Source organism: Sminthopsis crassicaudata, chromosome 6 (assembly GCF_048593235.1).
Source record: "Sminthopsis crassicaudata isolate SCR6 chromosome 6, ASM4859323v1, whole genome shotgun sequence".
NCBI lineage: Eukaryota > Metazoa > Chordata > Mammalia > Dasyuromorphia > Dasyuridae > Sminthopsis > Sminthopsis crassicaudata.
Window position 1 is genome coordinate 107,813,509 of NC_133622.1, and position 22,333 is coordinate 107,835,841.

General features: G+C 35.0%; 1 protein-coding gene across 3 annotated transcripts in view; it reads right to left on the reverse strand.

Annotated features, from left to right (window-relative positions):
* The window catches only part of FAT1 (FAT atypical cadherin 1), a 168,711-nt gene that overhangs the window by 48,994 nt on the left and 97,384 nt on the right, over positions 1-22,333 (reverse strand). For all 3 annotated transcript variants that reach the window (XM_074273944.1, XM_074273942.1, XM_074273943.1), the window contains exons 4-7: positions 12,996-13,057; positions 9,166-9,495; positions 8,495-8,705; positions 4,525-4,664 (exon numbers count right to left, since the gene is read on the reverse strand). In XM_074273944.1, the coding sequence (XP_074130045.1) occupies positions 4,525-4,664; positions 8,495-8,705; positions 9,166-9,495; positions 12,996-13,057 (743 nt within the window). The remainder of the gene's footprint in view (positions 1-4,524; positions 4,665-8,494; positions 8,706-9,165; positions 9,496-12,995; positions 13,058-22,333) is intronic.

Genomic DNA, 22,333 nt, shown 5'->3' on the forward strand with positions numbered 1-22,333 from the left:
TCCATCATAAAATGAGAAATGCATTTTATAAGAGATTCACAGAATATATTTTTAAACTCACATTTAAGAATGTAAAATGCATTTTAAAATCATATATTTTAAAGATGAAAATAATTTTCAGTAATTATTTATTAAGTGCCTGTCTTGTCCTTAGCATATCAGAAGCCACAGAAATAAATAGGAAATAAACCAAAGAAATCTCCAGTACACAGTAGATTAGTAATTGAAGGAAGAGAAATCTAGATCTTGATCTAGCTTGAACTTGAATTCCCCTAAACAACAAACCTAACATTTGGGAGGATATAAACTCTTTATTTAAGCCCTTTGGGGGCTTTTTAAAAATTTTTGGTCTTTGCATTCCCAGTGTATGCCTGGGAGAGTATATGGCACAAAATAGTTGTTTTAATTTAAAATGAATGATTAATTAGGTTTCTTCCATACCATTTTAGGTTTTGGCATAGGATTTATACATTAATAACTTGTTTTGAGAAATTATTACAAAAAAGGGAGCCCATAAGTCTTTTTTAACGTGAATTGCTGTCAAGTTTGGCATATAGCAAGTGCTTGATAAATAATTGAAGCTACATCTCACCTTCCTGGGTGTCCCCAATTTGTTGAGATAAATTTTTTGAGGGGAGGGGGTTTTTAGATCCTTTAGATCCCACTCATCATTGTTGTCTTTCATGCATTTCATTTTTAGCATCCTGATATCATCCAAAGTAACAACCATATATCTCGGGTCTTTATTATCCCCAAATCAATCAGCCATTATTTATGCTACAATAATACTACGAATAATATAGAGGTTTAAAGGTTTATTAACCATGTTACAGATATCTCCTTTGACCTTTAAAACCCTTGAGTTGCTAATAATATCATTATTGTTGCTATTCCCATCTTACAGATGAAAAAAATCAAGGTCCAGTGTGCTTATTTGTCACATGTCACAGCTAAGTGTTAAAGAAAAGATTTAAAATTAGATCTCTCTTGACTCCAAGTCCAGTCACTCTTTTCACCAATACCAAGACACCTCACTGAAATCATAGATAAAAATGAAAAACAGAAAAGGATCAAGACCAGAAACCTTTTGCACTGTCCCTTCAGGTAGTTTCTACTCTCAGTGGGGAGATCACACATAGCGGAGAAACCTATGAATAGACCGTGATCAAAGATTATCATAAACATCATGAATGCAGAGGGTGCAGAGATCACAGAGACCTGAAAAAAGTGTCCTAGAAGAGATGGGACCTAAATTGATTAGGATTGGGATAGACAAGGGACATTTGGTATATGTGTGTTGGGAGAGAGAGACAGAGACAAATAGAGATGGTTTCCTACTCTGCACACATCAGTAAGAGCTCTACTAATTAGCACTTTCTCTTTCTTAATTCCAGTTCTGGAATCATGATCAAATTACTCTTATTCTTACTAGATTGGGTGTGTCTATCTATGCCTTTATGGCTCCACTCACCATCCTATAACCTTTGGGAACAAAGTGACCTCTACTTCCTCATTAGCATGTAGAGCCCTCCCTTGTACATTTGTATCCTAGCACTTAACAGTGTGGTCATGTAAGAACCTAAATAATGCCCCTCTCCAATTTATCTATTCATGAAACAGGTGGGCTGGGTCCTAGCTGACCTGCATGTCAGCATCTTAAATACCACTAGATGCAAGCAAGTGGGACTTTTTTCTCCGTTCCTGACCAACCTCTCCAGCTCACTCTTCTCTCAGCCTTCCTGATTCTGAATTTAGCTCAACAAACCTGACTCTCCCTTCTCGTGTATCCCTGAATTTGACTTAACAAATAACTTTTCTGTTACACTCTGCACCCACTTTGTTTCACATTTACTGAATCTATACTCCAATTTCACAGGGCGCAATCTGTTTCCAAATCTAACCTGGAGACCTAACCTCAAATTGCTCCTCCTTTGCTGGATGATTTCATTACTTTTTCTGGCCTGTGGATACTATTACTAGTGAGATTATCTACTATACTATGCAGCAATGGAGAGGGCCCAAGTTTCCTTTTTCTGACAAATCTGATGCCTAAAGTTGCAGAAATTGAGCAGAAACTCTAATGTAAAAAAGTACATCTCCTTAGGTCTAGAGTCATAGCAAGGAAAGAGGCTCTGTGGATTTTGCTTAGGCTCTATCTTTGTCCCCAGGAATGTTTCCCCCCCCCCCCACATCCAAGCTTTTCCCTGTGCCTTCCAAAAGTGCATTTATTAAGCAGTGCTGTTAGTGATTAGTAGCTCAGGGAGTGCAGTTAGGGGTTCTACTATTGTGCTTCTTTATTATCCTTCATAAACTCGTTGTGATGAGCGCCAGTGGCCACACTGCAGGGCCCCATAAAAGGATCATTTTCATACTTCATTTATTGTGCTAAAGCATGGATTCCTAAATACTGGATTTTCTCCAAGTGGGGGTATACCACCTGCAGGTCATATAATATTCAAAAGTCTTTAAACTATTCATTTCCTTATAAAACTTTTAAGCAATTTTGTTTTAATAGATTCACTGGGAGTTGTTTTTCTTGATTAAGTTTTTGTTATTTTTGTTTTTCCTTAAGATTTTTGTCCTATGAAAACCACTTGATTTTGCTGTCCCAGATGTAGCACAGAAAATTATTGAGAAAAAATGAATATTTAATCATGACCAGCATTTATATTGGTCACTGTCAAATTGCCCACAAAGCAGAATTCTTGTATTCCTGCACAAACTCAAACTAGATATCTAGTGACTAAGGTAGAATGAAATAACAACAATTTAATGACTTTAATGACTATATCCTATTAATCCTACTCATTGAAAACAGGTTATCAAGAAGTACTACACATTATTAAACAAACAGTTCATGTCGCAGCAAACTCAATTTAAAAATACATCAATCTTTCTTATTTAAAGTCAGAAAAATGACTTAAAGCTAGAATACTTCAATTCAAAAGGATTTCATGCTCTAGCATTTGATGTTTTTTAAAATTTTTATTCCTCCTAAGTCATTTTCAAAACTGTCAAACATCAGTACAAAAGGATGTAGTTTTTGTTCTATGTGTACATCATGTATTTGTGATTAAGTACATACAAATTTAAAAGATTTCCCACATACCGCTTGGTTGTTTTTCAGCAAATAATTTAGATAAAGCCATGACAATGAAACTATTTGCAGATGTGCATAGCCTGTAGCTATAGTACAAAGTCTCCAATATCAAAGTAATAAAAAACACCATTTTTGCATAATGAAAATATTTTAAGTTTATTATTTTCAAACCAAAGCATTTATAATTGGTAAAACTTCTTTTCAACTTGTAACAAATGTATAATTGTATGCTTTTCCAGTTATGTTGATTTTCATAGAGGAACAAAACATACTAGCATCTTTTTTATTTCCCCAGTGCCTAATATAGTATCTTTGGAATTGTGGGGGCTTCACAAATATTTGTTGTATAGATAAGATTAATGGATGTCTTAGACTTATGCTACCCGAATGAAGGTGTAAAAAAAGTACACTAGTGAATTGATGGAGTAATCATATTAACTCTATAGCTGTAGCTATACCAATAGCTAGCATTTATATATTTCTTGCTATATGCCAGACATTAAGCTAAGTCTTCGTAAATATCTCATTTGATAGAATAATATAAATATAAAATTATATATGCATACATAGCCATTTGATTTTGTACTTATTTCTATATAGATGATTATATTTACCTATAGCTACATTTATCTATTTATATAGATATGTAACTATTTATACACCTAGATTAACATTGATACCCATGTATATACTTAGAGAAAGGGGGTAGGAGAAGAAAAAAGAGGAGAGAAGGAGGAAGAGGAGTAAAACGTACTTATTTCTGAAAGAATATGAAATAAGATCATTTCTTAGGCAACAATAAGAGTCTAAGATATACTGCTGTCATTACTGTTTTTTGCAATAGAATAAATAAATAAATAATAAATAAATAAAATAATACTTTGATGTTTTAAAGATGGTATGATTTTAGTGTACTAAAAAAATTAAGAGTTTGATCATTCATTCTTTTGTTTATTCTTTGGACCTGGGTCTTCTGTCTCTCCCAGGCTTGGAAATACAGTAGGCATTCAAGGGCCAACCCCACTAAAGATTGGCAGGAAGCTATGACTTGCTCTATTTCTGATGTGGGCCACTTTGACCCTCTCTCCTATGGCAGCCTGGCAGGCTTCTCCTTTCATCACATTGATGAAAGTCTTAATTCTGAAATCCAACTGGCCTTAGCCCATCTTTAGCTCTGAATTCCAAGATTTAACTGATTTAACAGCCTGAGCCTCCCCAGCATGCTTGGTGAAACAATGTTTATAATGTAAATGAATCATCTAGATTACAGATTTCTTTACTGAATACTACTAGTATTCTACTAGTATTGTTTAATATCAGAATCCATCTCTGTTTTACATAGACTCTACTCAGGAATATTATATTCCTAAATCTGGAAAGGAACAGTCTTCCTGCAACAATCACACCACTAGTGATTAAATTACCTGAGTGATGATGGCTGTGGTTCCATCTGTTGCCTCCACTGTCAGGTTGTAGTTTGATTTTTGTTCAGCATCAAGAGGTCTGGCAACAATGATGGTGCCAGTACCCTTGTCCACATCAAAGCGACTATCATAGTTGCCACCTTGTTGAGAAAGATAAATATAAAAAACAGTTGACTGGCTTCATATATAGTCTCCCTCCCCTTCTCCTCCCCTCTCTCACACACACATACATGAATTTGTGGATTCTGGTACTTAATGAAGATGAAACAAATCTTTCAACACACTCTTGGATTGAGTAACCTGACTTCCCTTCCTACTATGAGACTCCATGATTCTCTAACTCCTCATTGATTATGAAAATATACACAATTTATCCTGGCATTCTAGGTTTTCCATAATCTGATTTCAGACCTATATTTCTCACTTTATCTCATACTACTAAGCCAACTTATATAAATGTTTGGCTCCCATTCTCTTTCTGACCTCTTCCTTCTTGAAAACTTTGCTCGTTATCCCTTAGTGTGGAGGGTTGACACTTAACCTAGACAGGTCATCTTCCAACTTTCAAAATTCCTAGATTGACCATTGTGCTAACATACTAAGTGGTAGAGAATCTACTTTTTAAAAAAAAGTGACAGACACTTTTATAGGTTGTGAAATTAATGGAAATGAGAATAAAATGAAAGAAAAATTTTAAAATGGGAGAAATCCCAGAAACTGAAAGCAAGAATGCTTAATACATTAATTACTAATATGTTTTCTGAATGCAATTCATTTTGTGACATTTTATGATTTCCAACTGTCCATCTAAATTACTGCTCAATAATTATGTTGAAATATCAATCAGTGACACGAGCCAGTTATTGCTCCTAATAACCACAATGCTAAAAAGTATACTTTTCTAACAAGATAAGCCATTAAGAACTAATGCAGTTAATAATGATAAATATTGACTCCTGAATTTAACTAATCTTGATTCTTGTAACAATGAAAATAATTTCTCCATTTTAAACATTGTCTAATGCAATGTTAGATAAAACAAGTTATTTGTCCTAATTGCACTTTTCAAATATGTCTCCAGTTATAAGCCAAAATAACCATCCTTAATTCACAGGCATACAAATTAAGATCTTATAAAATTAAATTTGGGGGTTTTCACTGAAATTTCAGTTTGTAAATATGAAGTAAAATTAAATGGAAGTCAAATACTTTTAAGACATAATTCACACAACAAGGACAAATAATAGCTTCTAATTTATGTTTTCAAATGAAAGCTTCATTCAAGTTCACGTTTGAAATGGAAGACTATTCTTGTCATAAAGAAAAAATAAAGAAGACAAAGGCCCCCCAAAAAAACAAATGAGTTCTATACCACAATTATTTCAGATCTCATAATCTAGTAATAAATTATGTGATCTCAGCAGATACCTTCTGCTGTACAGTTCAGGTCACAAGCCATCTGAAAGATGTAAAAAACTTCTCTAGCAAGACTGTCTCCTGGCACAGCCAAAAAGAAGCAAGCAAGCATGAAAGGCAAGCAATCAAATTAATTCAGACTTTAAGAAAGGAGAGTATTGCACTAAGATGTGCACAACAGAAGACCAAACACTTTAGGATGGTACAGAACAATAACAGTCCAACCATACCACTATAATTATTAAACATTTCATTAAGCAACTGACTTTTATTTTCTTAAAACTAAACTACTTGTAATATGAGTAATGATGAATAACTTTCTATAATGGCTGAGGTAGGCAAAATAGCAGAATTCTCTTCTCCATGTTGAAAGCATAAGGCCTGAATTGGGGAGCAGTTCATGTGCCTCAGCTTCCTGCACTTACGGAGCCAGAGGATTTGGTCCTCCTCCTACAGTCAATCCTTTGAAAGGCCAATTACATGTGTTGCAAATTATCATAATATCAATATCATCAGAAAGGTACTTTCAGGTGGAAAAAAAATGAGTTGTCATTCTCCTTAAATAGCCAAGGCACCTTGTGCACATATCTTTTACTGCCTGAGAACTTTAGTCTTGAAAACAGAAAGAAAAAATGCTGAGTAAGCAAATTTGTTCATTTACATTAGTGACCTGCATAGGTAAGCTACTTTATATGGAGTTTTTCACATTTCACTTTAGTGATCTGTATATTAATATCAAAAATTATGTGGTTCAAAGCTCCTGGAAATTCCACAACTAGTATACAGCATATTCATAAATGCAATAACTCATATTTCATAACTATATTATCATAAAGGTATAATATTTTCTCAATATACATATATAATATTTTTCTCATATATACATATGTTTCTTTCACGTATGTATGAGAGGAGGGGAGGAGAGGAGACATAGGGATTGAGGAAGAGAAAAGGGGGAGGATGATAAGTACATTTTGGTCTTGACCTATGATATTTCTTTAATGAGCAGAATTTCTACTAATGAAGAGCAGCAATATGTCTGTGACTTAGTGATTAACAAAAATATCTGAGGCATGGAGATTAAACAACTAGGCCATAGTAATTCTGCTAATATGCAATTAAAGCAGGAAATTAATTAAAAGCAGGAAATGAATACAAGCCATCCTTCATCTACTGTGCCACAAACATTACTTTTCGTGTTTTAAGGTACCCAGGGCTTTAGAGTTTTACAATTCACCTTTCTCATAATGGACATGTAGGTGTGCTCATTTGTGGATGAGGAAACAGAGTCAGGAAGGTGAAGTTTTGCCAGCGTGCCATAACTTGGAAACAAAAGGCAAGTAGTGCACATTTTGTTATACATTTTACAAATGAAACTGGTGTTCAAGTAGCTGAAGATTTGTCAAAGTCACACAGCTGATAAGCAATTGAGTGGAAACCTAAATTGGAGTATCTTTCTTCATTCAGCAATCTATCTTCTACATCCTACTGGCCAAGAAGAAGCTGGTAATGCTGGAGTCAGGAAGACCTGACACATCTGGTTCACATCTCAGATTCTTATTAAAGCTGTGTGACCCAGGTAAGTCACTTAATCCTGTCTGCTTCAGTTTCTTCATCTGTAAAAATGAACTAAAAAGGAAACAGCAAAGCATTCCAGAATCTTTTCCAAGAAAAGCCCAAAAAATGGGGCCATAAAGAGTAGATCAGGGCTAAAAAATAAATACTTATTCCTTTGTCTTCCTTTCACTTTTTTATGTAAATTTCTTTTCCTAGACAAATTCTCAAAATTTTAGTAGCAACAGTCATGCTAACAATTTTAGTGTAGAAGTTCTCCCCCACATTCATATACTAAGAAGTAAGAGTAAGGCAGGAAATAAGAATTTATGGTTCAGTCATGACCAACTCTTCATGAACCCACTTGAGGTTTTCTTGGCAAAAAGACTTGAATGGTTTGGCATTTCTTTCTCCAGCTCATTTTACAGATGAAGAAACTAAACAGGGTTAAGTGACTTTCCCAGGGTCACACAAGTAGTAAGCATGTAAGGCTAGATTTGAACTCAGGAAGATGAGTCTTCAAGATTCCAGGCTCAATAGTCTATCCACTGTGCCACCTGCTGCATTAAGAATGTATAATCTTGTGTATTAACTTTCATAGAAAAATTTTAAAGAGGGAGAGGAGAAGAGGGAGAGAAGAGAGGGGGGGGGAAGAGAAAGAGAAGAAGAGGGAGAAGAGCAATGGGGGAGTGGGGAAGAAAGAGGGAGAGAAATTTAGTAGGGAAAAAGTTTCACGTCATGGATTTGCTGAATTATTAACATTTGCTGGGGAAACTCACAACATAATATATAAGCCTTTTTGAAAAAAAAATCTATTGATTTATTGCCAGACATTTTAGAATAAAAAGTTGCAGGTTGGAAGCAAATTCCGTTTCTCCTTGCAGACTTTGTTTGAGGCCAATATACTAATGGGAACTGAGCACAATAATGAGAAAAACCAGGTCCAGTCCTATGAAGTTCAATCTATGAAGCGCCAATGAAAATGTGAAGGCTTTCTTACCAATGATGTCAAACCAAAGGGGTGTGCCAAGGGGTTCAACAGAAATCACTCCAATCATGTGAGCAACTGGATCGCTTTCCATCACAGTGAAAGAAAAATAAGGTTCTTCAAAGGAAATTGGCTCAGGGGATGGTTTGGGCTTGGAGATCCACTCAATATGAAGTCGGGCAGTTGATGACTTTTGAGGGCGACCATTATCAACTGCTTTAATCTATAAAATTCAGGGAAAGGAGAGGAGAAAGAAAGAAAAAAATATTATATTTATGTAAGTCAAAAATCACAATCATTAACAAAATCAATGTTCCACAACATTCTTTCCATTAATTAAAGCTATGGTTGGCTAGGTTTGATAATGAGTTTAAATTTGAGAATTTACTATTTGCATCTGCTTGCCATATGTCTGAAGCTTGATAAGAAGATAAAGTCCTTGATTAAATGAACTTAAAACAAGGAATAAACATCAGAAATCCTAACTGAAAATAAGGGGAAAAAAACCTGCATGTTTCTGACATATTATCAGGCAGTATCTGATGTTACTATGTCTCAAACATTGAAGTCACTTATGCCCTGATATGAAAAAGCAAACAGACAAGTGTAGAAGAAATTAGATAAAGCCTGTTCTAATAGCTGTATATTTTAAAAAGGAAGGCAAGATAAATATCCTCACTCACTGAAAGAATATCATATTCTCTTGCTCCTGAAAATTTCTTAGAAGAAACAACCCCAGTTTTCGGTTCAATGAAGAATTTGCCATGCTCATCTCCATCTTCAATGCTATATGAGATCTCTGCATTGGGGCCTTCATCTTTGTCTGTAGCTATAACCCGATATATGGGTTCTCGTCTGGCACTTCTCTCACGTTCTGGCTTATCCCGTTCTGGGAGTCGGATTTTATAGAATTTCTGTAAGAACTGAGGCTTGTTGTCATTCTCATCAAGGATTTTCACGATTACTCTTGCAATGGTTGACTTTGGAGGAATACCATCATCTGTCACTGTCACCTATTTAAAGAAAAAATAAAAGGAATAGAAATCAATCTTCACCTTAGACTACTTCCACACAGTGAACTTCTGCTTAAAGCATAATTTCACTATTCCAAAGGAGAAGTACAAGTTATTACAAGTAATTTGAGGTAAGAAAGTTGGGCCTTGTGTGTCTAGAAAAGGCTGGCATTGTATTATAGAAGGATCTTCAATGCCAGAATGCAGGGTCTGGAGTGAGGAAGGTCTGAGTTCAAGTCCAGATACAGACATTTGCTACTTGTGTGACCCTAAGCTAGACTGTGTGCTTCAGTTTCCTTAACTGTAAAATGGGGGTAAAAATAGTACTTACCTCTCAGGATTGCTGTAAGGATCAAATAACCTAACAGTTGTAAATCATTCAACACAGTGCCTGACATAAAGAAAGCACTGTATAAATGTTAGCTATTGTTTATTATTTTATAGTCTATTTTGTTCTCCAGGTAATGAGGGACATTGAATATTATTATTATTATTATTACAATAGGCAGTATCTATTGTATTTTATTCTATAGGAAATGAAGAACAAAAGCACTCTTAAAACAAAGGACAAGGAACATAACAGTACATTACAAGGCATTGGCACAAAGAATGGATTGGGTTAGAGGAAAAATTGGAAACATAAAAGAAATCCATAGTTAAATATCAGACCCCTCAACTACATGCCATAGGTACTCTTTAGTAAAAGTAAAATATTCTTTAATAAAAATAAAAATCATTGATTTGCTATTTAGCATCTCAATCTTATCACTTTAGCTTTCATGAGTATGAGTTAAGATTTTTTTTTAAATCCTCACTTAATTTTTGTTTTAGTAGTAACCTCTTAATATGTTTCAGCCTATTACTTTCTCAAATAATAATGTTTGCTCAATTTTCTTTGCACCAAAATCTTCCCTTCCTGTGCCCAATCTTGAAAGGATCACACACTCTGATTTTAAAAGACGTAATTTAACTTGGAATGTGAAATCTAAAAGAATCTGAATGAGAAGAGAATTTCCACTTAGGTATGAAAATGTTTTCTCTTCCATCCATGTCCTCCCAAGAGTCTCACTTGAGTATGAGGAACATGGAAATCCTCAGGAATGTATTCAGTTGAGAGCATTAGCTGTGCATATGAAAATAAATGTTAACCACTTTGAGTTAGGAAGAAATTTTCTTTAGTGAAAAGAGGCAATGGCCTTAATATAATTCATTTTTCTCCCTTTTTCTCTTTCTCTAGAGAGGATCACTTGAAAAGGATCAGATTTCGGAGGATGAAAACAGCTAATTAATAATAATTTACATTTATATGGCACTTGAAGGTTTTATAAAAAAGAAAGAATAAAGGGAGGGAGGGAAGATTGATTAAGTAGCTCCTTTATACCAGGCACTATATACTAAGCACTCTATAAATATTATCTCATTTGATGTCTCTCGGAATTCTTCTTTGTAAAATCTTCAAGTGTAGAAGAAAAGGAATTGTGACTGGGCAACTGGACTCTGAGACAATTTTCTACAACACTTTAAGTTGTACAGCAGGTACCAAAGAGATCAACATACAGGTAGAGGGAGATTCTGTGACATTAATGAGCTGTAGGACCTTGGACAAATAACCATCTCTCAAGCTGTTTTCCATCTGCAAAATGAGAATAATAATAGCACTTACCCTACAATGGTTTTTGTGAGGATCAAATAAAATAACATGTAAACCTTTACTGCTATATAAATGGTTAGGATTATTAGATGGAAAGCTTGGAATATGGGCCTATTTATTTCTATTTACACAGACTGGCAAAACTAGATTTGGAAAGGTTCACCATCATGTTGGCTACATAATAATGGATATTTTTGCCACATATAGGAAGTTTCAGAGGGAATTGATATTTGCATCTAATAGACAGTGTACATAGTACTGAAATTATAAATTCTTAAAATATTAGATTCAACTACTGGCACAGAATCCAGTTTAAACTGCAAGAAATCTCAACTATAAAGACTACAAAATCAATTGCAACGATAACTCAATAACCAAAGACCAAAATCAATGATGTAATTTATGTAAACAGTATCATGGATCATAGTAGGAAAGAAATGGTAATGTTTATACTATCTAATGACTTTTTAGAAAAGGCTGAGAGTTATTGATTAAAAGTGAACTCTGTTTCTTAACATGTAGAGTAGAATTCCCAAAGCAGACATAGGCAGTTTCCAAGAAGGTTGAAACAAACAATTTGTTCAGAACAGCAGAGCTCCAAAAAAGTTTTCGTTTAACAAACCAATAGCTTAATGAATGGAAGAAACTACTAAGCATTCTCCCTTTTTTTCCTTCATACTTTTTTATCTTCTGTGATAAAAGGAAATAATATGTAAGGATGTTTTCCCTCCTCCTTGGATAGAGGGATTATGTGAGAAGTCTGTTGTGATGATAGAGAAGATGAGACTTATTGCTGCGTAATTTTTTCCTTTCAACTGTTCAAGTCTCTCTCTCTCTCTCTCTCTCTCTCTCTCTCTCTCTCTCTCTCTCTCTCAAGGAGCAATGCTCAGTGCAATAAAAGACAGAAGGGTATTTTGAGGAAAGACTACAGGTTTCTGGGTCTGTTCTTGGCAGGTATGTACCCCGCTTGAAACAATTCCATAGTAATGGCCATTAAAGTTTTAATTTTCATATGGGGTGGGGAGGGAAGAGAACAAGGTGAAATGGATACAGAGTACTTGAAACACATAAATATTAAAATGTTTATAGGCTTTTTACAAAGAAGGTATATAATATATTCTCAATTATCCAAACCAATGGCAGATGCATTAACACAGAAAAGTGACAAATGAACTCAAATAGTCAATCTTTTCTTTGTATGACTAGGATGGAGGAAACAGATTGATTTTGGTTTATTTCCTGCATCCAGTTTCTTTCTTTCTCTTGGAATATTTTGGCATCTCATATTAGGATTTGTTTCATAAAGTGGTGAGATGTCCCAGCAGACAGAGCTAGATCTGGAATCATAAAGATCTTAATTCAGTGGTCATAGCCATTCAACTAGCTATGTGACTTTGGGGAAGCTGTTTCACCTTCACAAATTATGCCTCAGCTTCTTTATCTATAAAATGAAAATAATAACTGCATCAGCTTCCCAGGGTAGTTGAGAAGATACAAATATTAGATAATAGTTGTAAAGTTCTTAAAAGATGTTATACTAGTTGCTGTTCTTGCTATGATCATTAATTCTTACCTAGATATAATGCGTTTTGTCCATTCAACCTTGGCCTTTCTTGGGTTAGTTTTGTAACCTAGGACCTTGATTAAAGATAAACCATCATAATTGATAAGAGATAAGATGTAAAAATCACACTAACACTGAGGAGACAGAACCCTTCAAATCTTCCCATCATGCATATCTTACATCAACCAACTTCCTTGACAGACAACTTATATTTCTAGCAGAAATGTCTTTTGAGTACCCTCCTTTTATTTTTTTTTTTTAAGAAAAAAGAAATAAAATGCTTACTTCTAGTATATGTTCATTCTGTTGTTCTCGGTCTAGTTTTCTTGATGTGGTTGTGATGAGACCTATGAATGATAAATAATTCGTTAACCCTTGGAGATAAAAGCAAAGTTACAGCAAATTGATCCGAGGCTTCTGAAACAGTAGGAAGAAGACTATTATTCCAAACTTTAACCTCATTTTCAAAGGAAACCTTAACAAGTAAAGAAATAGGAACCAAGTAGAGCCATGTCCAGGATCCCAGAGAGATAATTCTGTCTGCTGGATAAGCCTTCACTTAGAGGAAGATGAAACCTCATTTGCTAATTTTAGCAGCTAAGACAATATTTACTAGGAGGCAAAGATTGAAAAATAACCTCTAAAAATTTTACTGGCTTGGAGACAAAACAAGTTATTAAATAAGGCTTGTGTGAAATCATATGGGATTTCATTCATTATTCCTATTTTCCCTTAATTTCCACAAAATTTATTAAGAAGTGAGGTAATTAATGATTTACATTATGTGTGACACAATAGAAAAGCATTACCACTTATCACTATTCATAGTAAATATTATCTTTCCCAACATAGAGGTATATGGCTATCTTTCCAGTATGCTGCTGCTATACTTCTAATAACTTCTCTCTAAACTGCAAACCTGCCTTGCAATCACTTTCCTCCACACTTTTGTTCACTAAATCCATAATAATCAGTGATTTCAATATCCTCCCTCTCTTCTAAACTCCTAACCATCTTTCAAAGATCATTTCATGTCTTTTCCTCTATAAAGCTTTCCCTGATTGCTCTCCCCCCAAAGACTTTCACATCTCACATAGTATTTTTCTTCTTCATCTCTATAATATATTTATCATGCAACATTGTGTATTATCATGTTCCAAGTTTGTGTCCTATTCTTATTCCTATGAGACTGAAAAGCTCCATTAGGGCAGCAACTATATCTGGACCATATCTCATCTAAATATTGCATCTCCTCCAGTGCCAAGTACAAGTGCCAAATGTTTGTCCAAATGAAATGTGGCTGAATTAAACATCATTATTAGTTAGTACTTATTAAAATGTTATCAATGACATTCTTGCAGTGACAGCTAAAAAAAATTACAGAGCACACAGACTCTGAAAAACCAACATTGAAGGTGAATAAAAGAACAATAGCAAGACATAGTGGCCATAAGAAGGCTACCATTATTGCCACTGAGGACATGCATACATGAAATGACATAAAAAATGTCCTCCAGTTAATGAACAGGGAAGCCTTTCATATGGTGAGAACAAGGAAAAACCTCCGAGAGATAACCTAAATGCTGTATTAACAAACATAAAAAAATCAGGGAGTGGGGGGAGGAGGAGGACAAACAAAAACAAAAAACAACCTAAAAGGAATCCAAAAGAATGGGTAGATCCTTTATGGAGCATTTTAAGGAGGTAGAGGAAAAGAACTACAGAAAATGAATAGAACAGATAAGTTGAAATCCTTATCTTAATCGATGGACCCTAACTCTCCCTCATATTCTCTGCATTGTAGAAACACGCACTCTTCCACCAAAATCCAGTCAAATGAGTCCATTCTCGCTTCCCTATCCCATGACATTCAATCTCCAGCCTCCAAGAGCTGGTACAGCCTGCCTGAAAATGTCTTTCCTTCTGCTTTCTACCTCTTCCAACTCCTGGTTTCTTTCAAGGCTCAATTTAAATGCCACCTCCTACACTCTACGCACCCCACCCATCCCGTTCCTTCTGGAGTACTAGCCTCACCCCACAAACTATAAATTCTTTTTGTTTATTTGTATTTATCTTATTTCTTTAAATATTATTTTTCCCACTATAATTGAAGAGCTTGAGGGGATGGCCTGTTTGATTTCTGGCTTTATCTATGTAGTGCTTGATACCCAGAAGGAATACTCATTAAACTGAATTGATTTTTTTTTTTTAAATCAACTATTAAAGTAAAGCATCTGCTCTAAAAGTCATGGTGTCTTATGATGTTCAAAAACTTGTTTTTTGGCCATATTTCTTGACTAGTGATTTAACCTCAACAACTATCCAAAAACTTCACTTTTATATTTCCTAAATAACTCTGTAAGTCAAAGTCATCAAGATGACTACCAGACTCTGGAAAAAGAGCCAATGATTCAGAAGTTTTAGATATTTTGTTTACCAAACAAAACCTTCTGTATAAGTGGATTGTATATATATGCTGGCTATCCAGAGTCTTTTAAGTTCTTAAATCTTAAAACTGCACTAAGATTTTGGAAACATCTCATATGGGAGAAGTGAACAAGTAGAAAAACTCAATGAAGTTTTTGCAACAGAATCTTGATTTCTAGCCTGGGACCAGACTTTAGAGGCCAGTACCCTTGGATTAAAAAATGGCTCAAGGTAAGGATAGGCCTTCTGAAACTGCAAAGACCTTTATAAGGTCACGGAGGTGACCAAATTTAGTACAGATCACCCTGACCTGAGAGAAGTCCTTGAAGAGCAAATAAGAAACTGCCAGTCTGTCTCTCCCTGCACTGGAGACAATGCAAAGAAGTTGGTTCTTAGAGATGAAGGGCCTCATTGTTACATGTTGGCAGGATCCATCTTTCTCAAGAGTGGAGAGTTCAACATAGCATAGATATGTAGCTCCAGGCTTAATCTGGAACATGACTCCTCATCCCTAAACTCACAGTGGCTAGATTTGTATCTGGACTTTGCAGTTCACTGATACCATCACAGCTTCAAGCTGAAAGACTTGGGAAATATTTGTGTTATTGGACACATGAAACCAAAAACCACATACTATCGTATTCCAACCTGGCTCCCAAGCCACGGTTTTAACCATCACAACTACAATGATTAGAATGTAAGCTCCTTGAAGGCAGAGACTGAATATGGAACAACACAAGCACCATACAAATGCTTAATGATACTCTGTTTCTAGTGCAGCTGAAATAACCATATCTCTAACACAGGGCAGAAGCACCATCAAGAGCCATCACTTGTATTTCTAAATGAAAGGGTCTACCAGGCCTGTCTCTGAACAATACAACCTCCTTCCACATAGAAAATCAGATTTTTATGATCTGTGAGGGCTAGAGGGTGGTTGGGATTCATGATCCTTGTAAGAATCCCTCAAAGAATACTCTGAGCTCTGAGGCTGGCCTTCAGTTACCTGTCAGTCATATGAATCACCTTTAAGAGATTCATCTGATCCTCACAACAAAGCTGCATGGTATATTATTCCCATTTTGCAGATGGTAAAAGGCCCCTAGAAGTCATACTTTTGCTGCTGTTCGTATCTTTTCTTAGAATATGAACCTCCCAGTCATCCCTTCTGGTTCAAGGCTTCAAAGTAGGATTTTATGGTACTAGACCTACCATCAGGAAGACTTGAATTCCAATCCTATTTCAAACATTTAGCGCTGTGTAACCCTGGGCAAACTCTCAGCCTCAGAGGCAAGTAGATGACACAGTGAATGAAAACTTGAGCCTTAGTCAAGAAGACCTGAGTTCAAACTGTGCGAGCCTAGGCAAATCATTTACCTTACTTGCCTCAGTTTCTTCAACTGTACAGTGGGGATATCAGGAGCACCTCTCTGTCAGGGTTGTTGTAAGAATTAAATAAGATAATATATAATGTACCTAGTGGGTAAAATCTTACTGCTTATTCCCTTCCTTCTCAATTTCTTCATCTATAAAATGGGAATAATACTAGCATCACCCTCAGTAAAATGATAATAATCTTTCAGGTTTGCTGTGAGGATCAAATGATTATTACAGTTAAAATAGTAAAAATTCACCCAAATCACCCTAAAAGTTCACAAAACACTTTCAAAAAAAACACATAATAAAAAGAAAAAACACTTTTACTTTTTTTGAGATACAGAAAAGTTATGATAACACATGGGGACATAACATTCTTCATTAACAGTAAAAACAACAATAATAATAACCACAAACTCCCCATGGGATATCTTAATGAATTTTTCTGTTAAAAAAAATTAGTAGGGAAGGAAAAGATAGGGAAGGAGTCCCAGATCTGAGATTTCACCAGTGGAGAGCAGCAACAATTCCTCTAATTTAGAGCCTAAAGTGTTTTAGGATACTAAAGACCTGCCCAGGGGCATAGCCAGTATCCATCAGAGGCCTGACTTCCAGCCTCTAGAGTTGGCCCTCTCCAGTGTGTGTTGCAATTCCCAACTGTATATATTATAAGTACTGTAAATTTCTCAGAGAACTCGTTTATCTGAATTTGGCAGATAAGGAAATGGGCTAGTAAAATCATATCAAAAGAAATCCTGGTACACTGGCTTCCACTTGCAGTTTCATGCTAATTTACACGTGTTCCTGGTTTCCGGAAAAGGTAAAAGAATATTTTGATAGTTTATCAGTTACCTCCAAATATGAGGTCTTTGAAGTAACCTAATGTTCTTGAAGCAATTCAGTGTGTTTGTCCATTGCAACTTACTTGAGAGTTCAAAAGGTTAAAATATTAAATTACAAAGTACAGCATATTTGCCACAAGCAAAAAAAAAAAATGCATATCCAAGTGTTTCTTCGTTGTAACCAAGTTAATTTTCCTTTTTCAGCCAGCACCTTTGAAATTAAAAGTGAAACCCCAAAGACTGACTTACATGGCTTAGAGAAATAGGATTCCATTCTCTAAATCAATATCAATTTGAATTCTGTAGAATTGGGATATGAACCTTCTTAGCAGTTAGTAGCTCTGGTTTTCCCCTGTGGTCCTGGAACAAATGCAAGCGTGGCTGAGAGAAAGAGAAGGGGGAGGATACCAAACTTCACCATGAATTTTGAGAAAATCGCTGAAGGAAGGTGGAAGAGCAACTGCAGACATTTTAAATTCACTTGAATTCTTTTGAACAGATTCTGTTCAAAGTAGCAAAATAACTAATTTTTGCTAAAATGCAGCAATCAATACTACTTTATTATTTGGCATTTTTATAAGATACCTAGATTTCATAGAATAGTGAAATCAAAGTCCATATGCATCATCCATCTAAGGAGTTCTCAATAATATGTGCACTACTGGGGAGTATGAAAATTTTGTCAGATAGGTATGAGGAACAGTAAATAAATACATTATCTTACTGAAATATCCTAAAAGTAATACTGTTAGAGTTGTATGTATATGTGTGGGGGTGGGAGGGTGCACTGGAGTCAAAGCAGTCAGGAGATGGAAGCACAGTTAAAGAAGAAAGGACAGGAGACAATGTAATATATATATTTTTTTTGGGGGGGGGGGAATTTTGCAATTAACAGCTGAAGAAAATTATTTCTAATGGTAGCTGGATGGTGAGATTTAGAGAGCACTGGAACTGGAGTTAGAAAAAAACTGGAGTTAGTTCCAGTTTGGCGGCAGACACTTAATAGCTGTGTAACCCTGGGCAAGCCATTTAACTTGTTTGCTTAGGTTTCCTTAACTGTCAAATGGGGATAATAATAGTATCAACTTAACAGGGAAGTTTTGAGGATCAATTGAAATATCTGTAAAGCACTTAGCACAGTGCCTAGTATGCAGTACATATAATAAACTTATATAAAAGCATAAATATATACAGTATATATAAATGTATATTCATATGTGTATATATACACAAACATATAATATATATATATAATATACACAAATTTTTATTCCTTTCCCTAACAGCCAAAATCAAATAAGGGTTTAGTTTGTTAGTTGATGTTTGTAGCCAAACCTTACTAAGAAGCAGATACCATACATACTAAACTAATCCCAGTGAATCAGCAGTGGGATAGCAGATCAGAAATCAGGAAGAATTAGAATTCAAAATGACACATTTAGCCTCTTTCAGCCTCCATTTCTTCAACTTAAAAATAGGGATGACAATAGAACCTTCATTCTCAGTGAAATAACATATGTATAGTCCTTTGCAAACCATAAAGCACTTTATAAATAAATACCATCAAATCCAAAGTAAGATGGATGCTGAGCATGATGTGTTGATATATTATTGAAAAAATTCTACAAAGGAAAAAAATTATTGTTTGACAAGAATAAGAATTAAAGGTCACACTAATTCATGACTAAGTTGTGGTAAACATTTAACAACTTGATAATACTTTTTTTAAAAAAGGTGATGTGCCAAATAAACTTTTCTACATGTAAATTTATCTCTTACATGTATTTCCATGGTAAATTCTAGGATTTGTATATATTTATACTGAATAGGGGATATGGGAGAGTTTTCTAAAAGGCCAAGAGGGAATGAAGGCCAAAAAGTTTGGAAATTCATGAAGCAATTCAACTACTTCATTTCAAATGAGATGCTTCAAAGGCAATTAAAATGCTAATGAAAAACAACAAAGTTAACTATCTTCAGGATCTGCAAAAACTGGGAAAGTTAAATCAGAATGAACCTCTATATGTGGAGGAGGGGGCATAATACACATGCACACAAACAATCTGTGGGTTCACAGATTGCAATAATTTCAGCCAATATTTTATATGGCATGAAAACAGGCTGGTTAAAGGCAAGGGCAATAACACACTAGGGAAAAATATGATGCATAAAAACTGGAAAAGAAAACAGTCCTGAGATTGGAGAGAAAATTGTATTCATATGTGCAGCCTAGCATGGCAGCAAACACAACTGGAGGTTTTTAGACAATGCATTTTGAAGGGTGCATGATGATATGAGGGTGATGAACAACAGTCAGTGAACAAGCATTTATTTAGCATTTAATTTGTGCAGGCACAGTACTAGGCACTGGGGATGTAAAGAAAAACAAAAACAAACAAACACAATCCTTTGTGCCTGAGAGGCTCACAACCTAATAGAGGAGACAATATATAAACAATAGCATATGTATAATGCATAGTATAATACATAGGGTATAAGTAGGAGGTAAGCTCATCGGGGAGGCATCAAAGTGCAGAAACTGATTCTGATATGAATGTCAAATTGCCTAGATATGCCCAAGCCACCTGGAGCATATCCCTGTAGCTACAAACACATCATTTTAACAAATGTTCCCATTTTGACTCAAATCTGGGCCTTCCTCCTTTCTTACTCGAGTCCAGTGATTTTTTTTCTCACCAATGAAACTATTCCTTTTTACTATCAAAGCAGTTATAATACATATGTTCCCTTTTCCTGGTAAGGCTTTTGAAACTCTTTAGACCAGGGAATTCTGTTTATAAAATATAATGAATGCCTCCAAACCTTTATCCTCAAAAGTCAAGTTTCTTTTCTTCTGTCAAAGAAGTGATCACTCTTTGCTTCAGTTTTTATCTTAATTGTTTTAAAGGAACTAAAGAGAAATTTGTTTACTTGTTAACTATAGCTCATAACCTCATCTTGAACATCCAACAAATACAGCTGGATAAAAACTCTTAATAGTAAAATTATTCCTTTAGAACAATATCAAAATTATGCTTACATTTAACCATTTCATGTGAAATTAAAAATTAAGGGAATCAGTGAAAATACTATTGGACATATTAGGACATTTGATTTGTTTATAAGACAAAAGGTCACTTCATTCATACATTCATACATTCATTCATTCATTCATTCATTCATTCATTCATTCATTCACTCAACAAAGCACTATTCTTAAGGAATAAATCATTCTCCAAAAAAACTTTCTGTGAGAAATTAGACTTATACACAAGAGAAGGGTTAAAATCCCAGCACTGCTAGTCATTGCATCTCAATAATTTTGGGCAACCTCCGACTGACTTCAATTTATATGACTTTACATGTCTTCTAAGGTCCTCTGTTTGAACTCTAAATCTAGAATTCTAAGATTTATACAGTGTTTTTCAAAAGCTATTATACAATCTCATATAAGTCTCAAAAAAAAAAACCCTACAACCTTGGAGATAGATGGAATAAATATTATTTCTATTTTACAGATCATGAAACTGGGATTCAGATCTGTTATACTCCTTTGTTCAGGAAGATCCAAACAGCTCCCCATTGCCTTTTGGATACAATACAAAGTCCTGCATTAAGCATTTCAGCACACTCCAAACAAACTAGTCTGCATCCAATTTCCTCTAAAGGTTACTCCATCTCCCCCCATTTCAATGTCTCAAGACCTCACTTGGTTAAAATGATCCCCCTCTGCAGCTCTACCACTTGGAAACTCCGGGTTTCTCCAAGGCTCAGCTTAAGATGCCCATTCTTCAGGAATCCTTTTCCTGATGCTCATGCTGTTAGAATCATGTCCCTACCCCACTATGTACTCACCTATGCATGCTGTAGAATGGATGTCCCTTGACAACAGGGACTATGTATGTCATTTCTATTATATCCCTGGAATTTAGTGGACTGACACACACACACTCTCTCTCACTCTGTCTTTCTCTCCTCTCTCTTTCTGTCTCTCTCCTCTGTGTGTATGTATGTATCCTCCCTCTCTCTCTCTCTCTCTCTCTCTCTCTCTCTCTCTCTCTCTCTCTCTCTCTCTCTCTCTCTCTCTCTCTCTCTCTCTCTCTCTCTCTCTCGTACATGCACACATGTCTATTAAATAACTTTTCCAGAGGTCACCAAGTAAGCAGCACAACTGATCTTAATACATTCTTTTGACTTTAAGTTCAGTACAATTTTTGTTATGTCACATTACTGGCATCCATAGTTCTGCATCATGGCTAAGAAAGAGAAACATTAAATATTTTTCAACTTTTCTTCCAAAACTAAACCTTTCTCCACTTACTATGCTTAGATAAATGAAAGAATGCCTTCATCCAACAACTACATAGTCCTATAAAATTTCAGAATTAACAATCACATTATTTAGACAAACATGATTTTAGGCAAATACTCAAGAAACATACGAACCTTTATTTTAGCCATTTTTACTGATTTCTTTGAAGGGAGTTCTTCAACGTTTTATTTTTTTAAAAGCAAACATAAATTTAAATAGAAAGTTTATGGCACCTATACCCTATTTATTCAAATGTTTAAGAACTTTAATTCTGACATTTAAATATTATTTGGTTATAAAGAAAACACACTCACATACATAGTCTTAGGCACCTTCGGTGTAGGAATAATTTCATCAGGACTCATTGTTACTCTGATCTATCTAGAAAGCAGTTTTATGTTTATTTGAATCTTTCTATCTTGGTTGAGATGACTCCCAAGGTATCCATTTTACCTTATGAATAAGTGACATTAGAGACAATTATAGTAAAAGAATGATAATGCCACTAAGTACAATTGTAAAACCATGTATTTGAAGCACTTTGGGGAGAGGTATTTCAATTAAAAAAAAATAGCCATGGCTGAAAGACAGAGAACTTTTTTCTTCCTGCAAAACTCATCTATTTTGCTGACTACCATAAGAGAATAGAAATTTCCTCAGTGAAG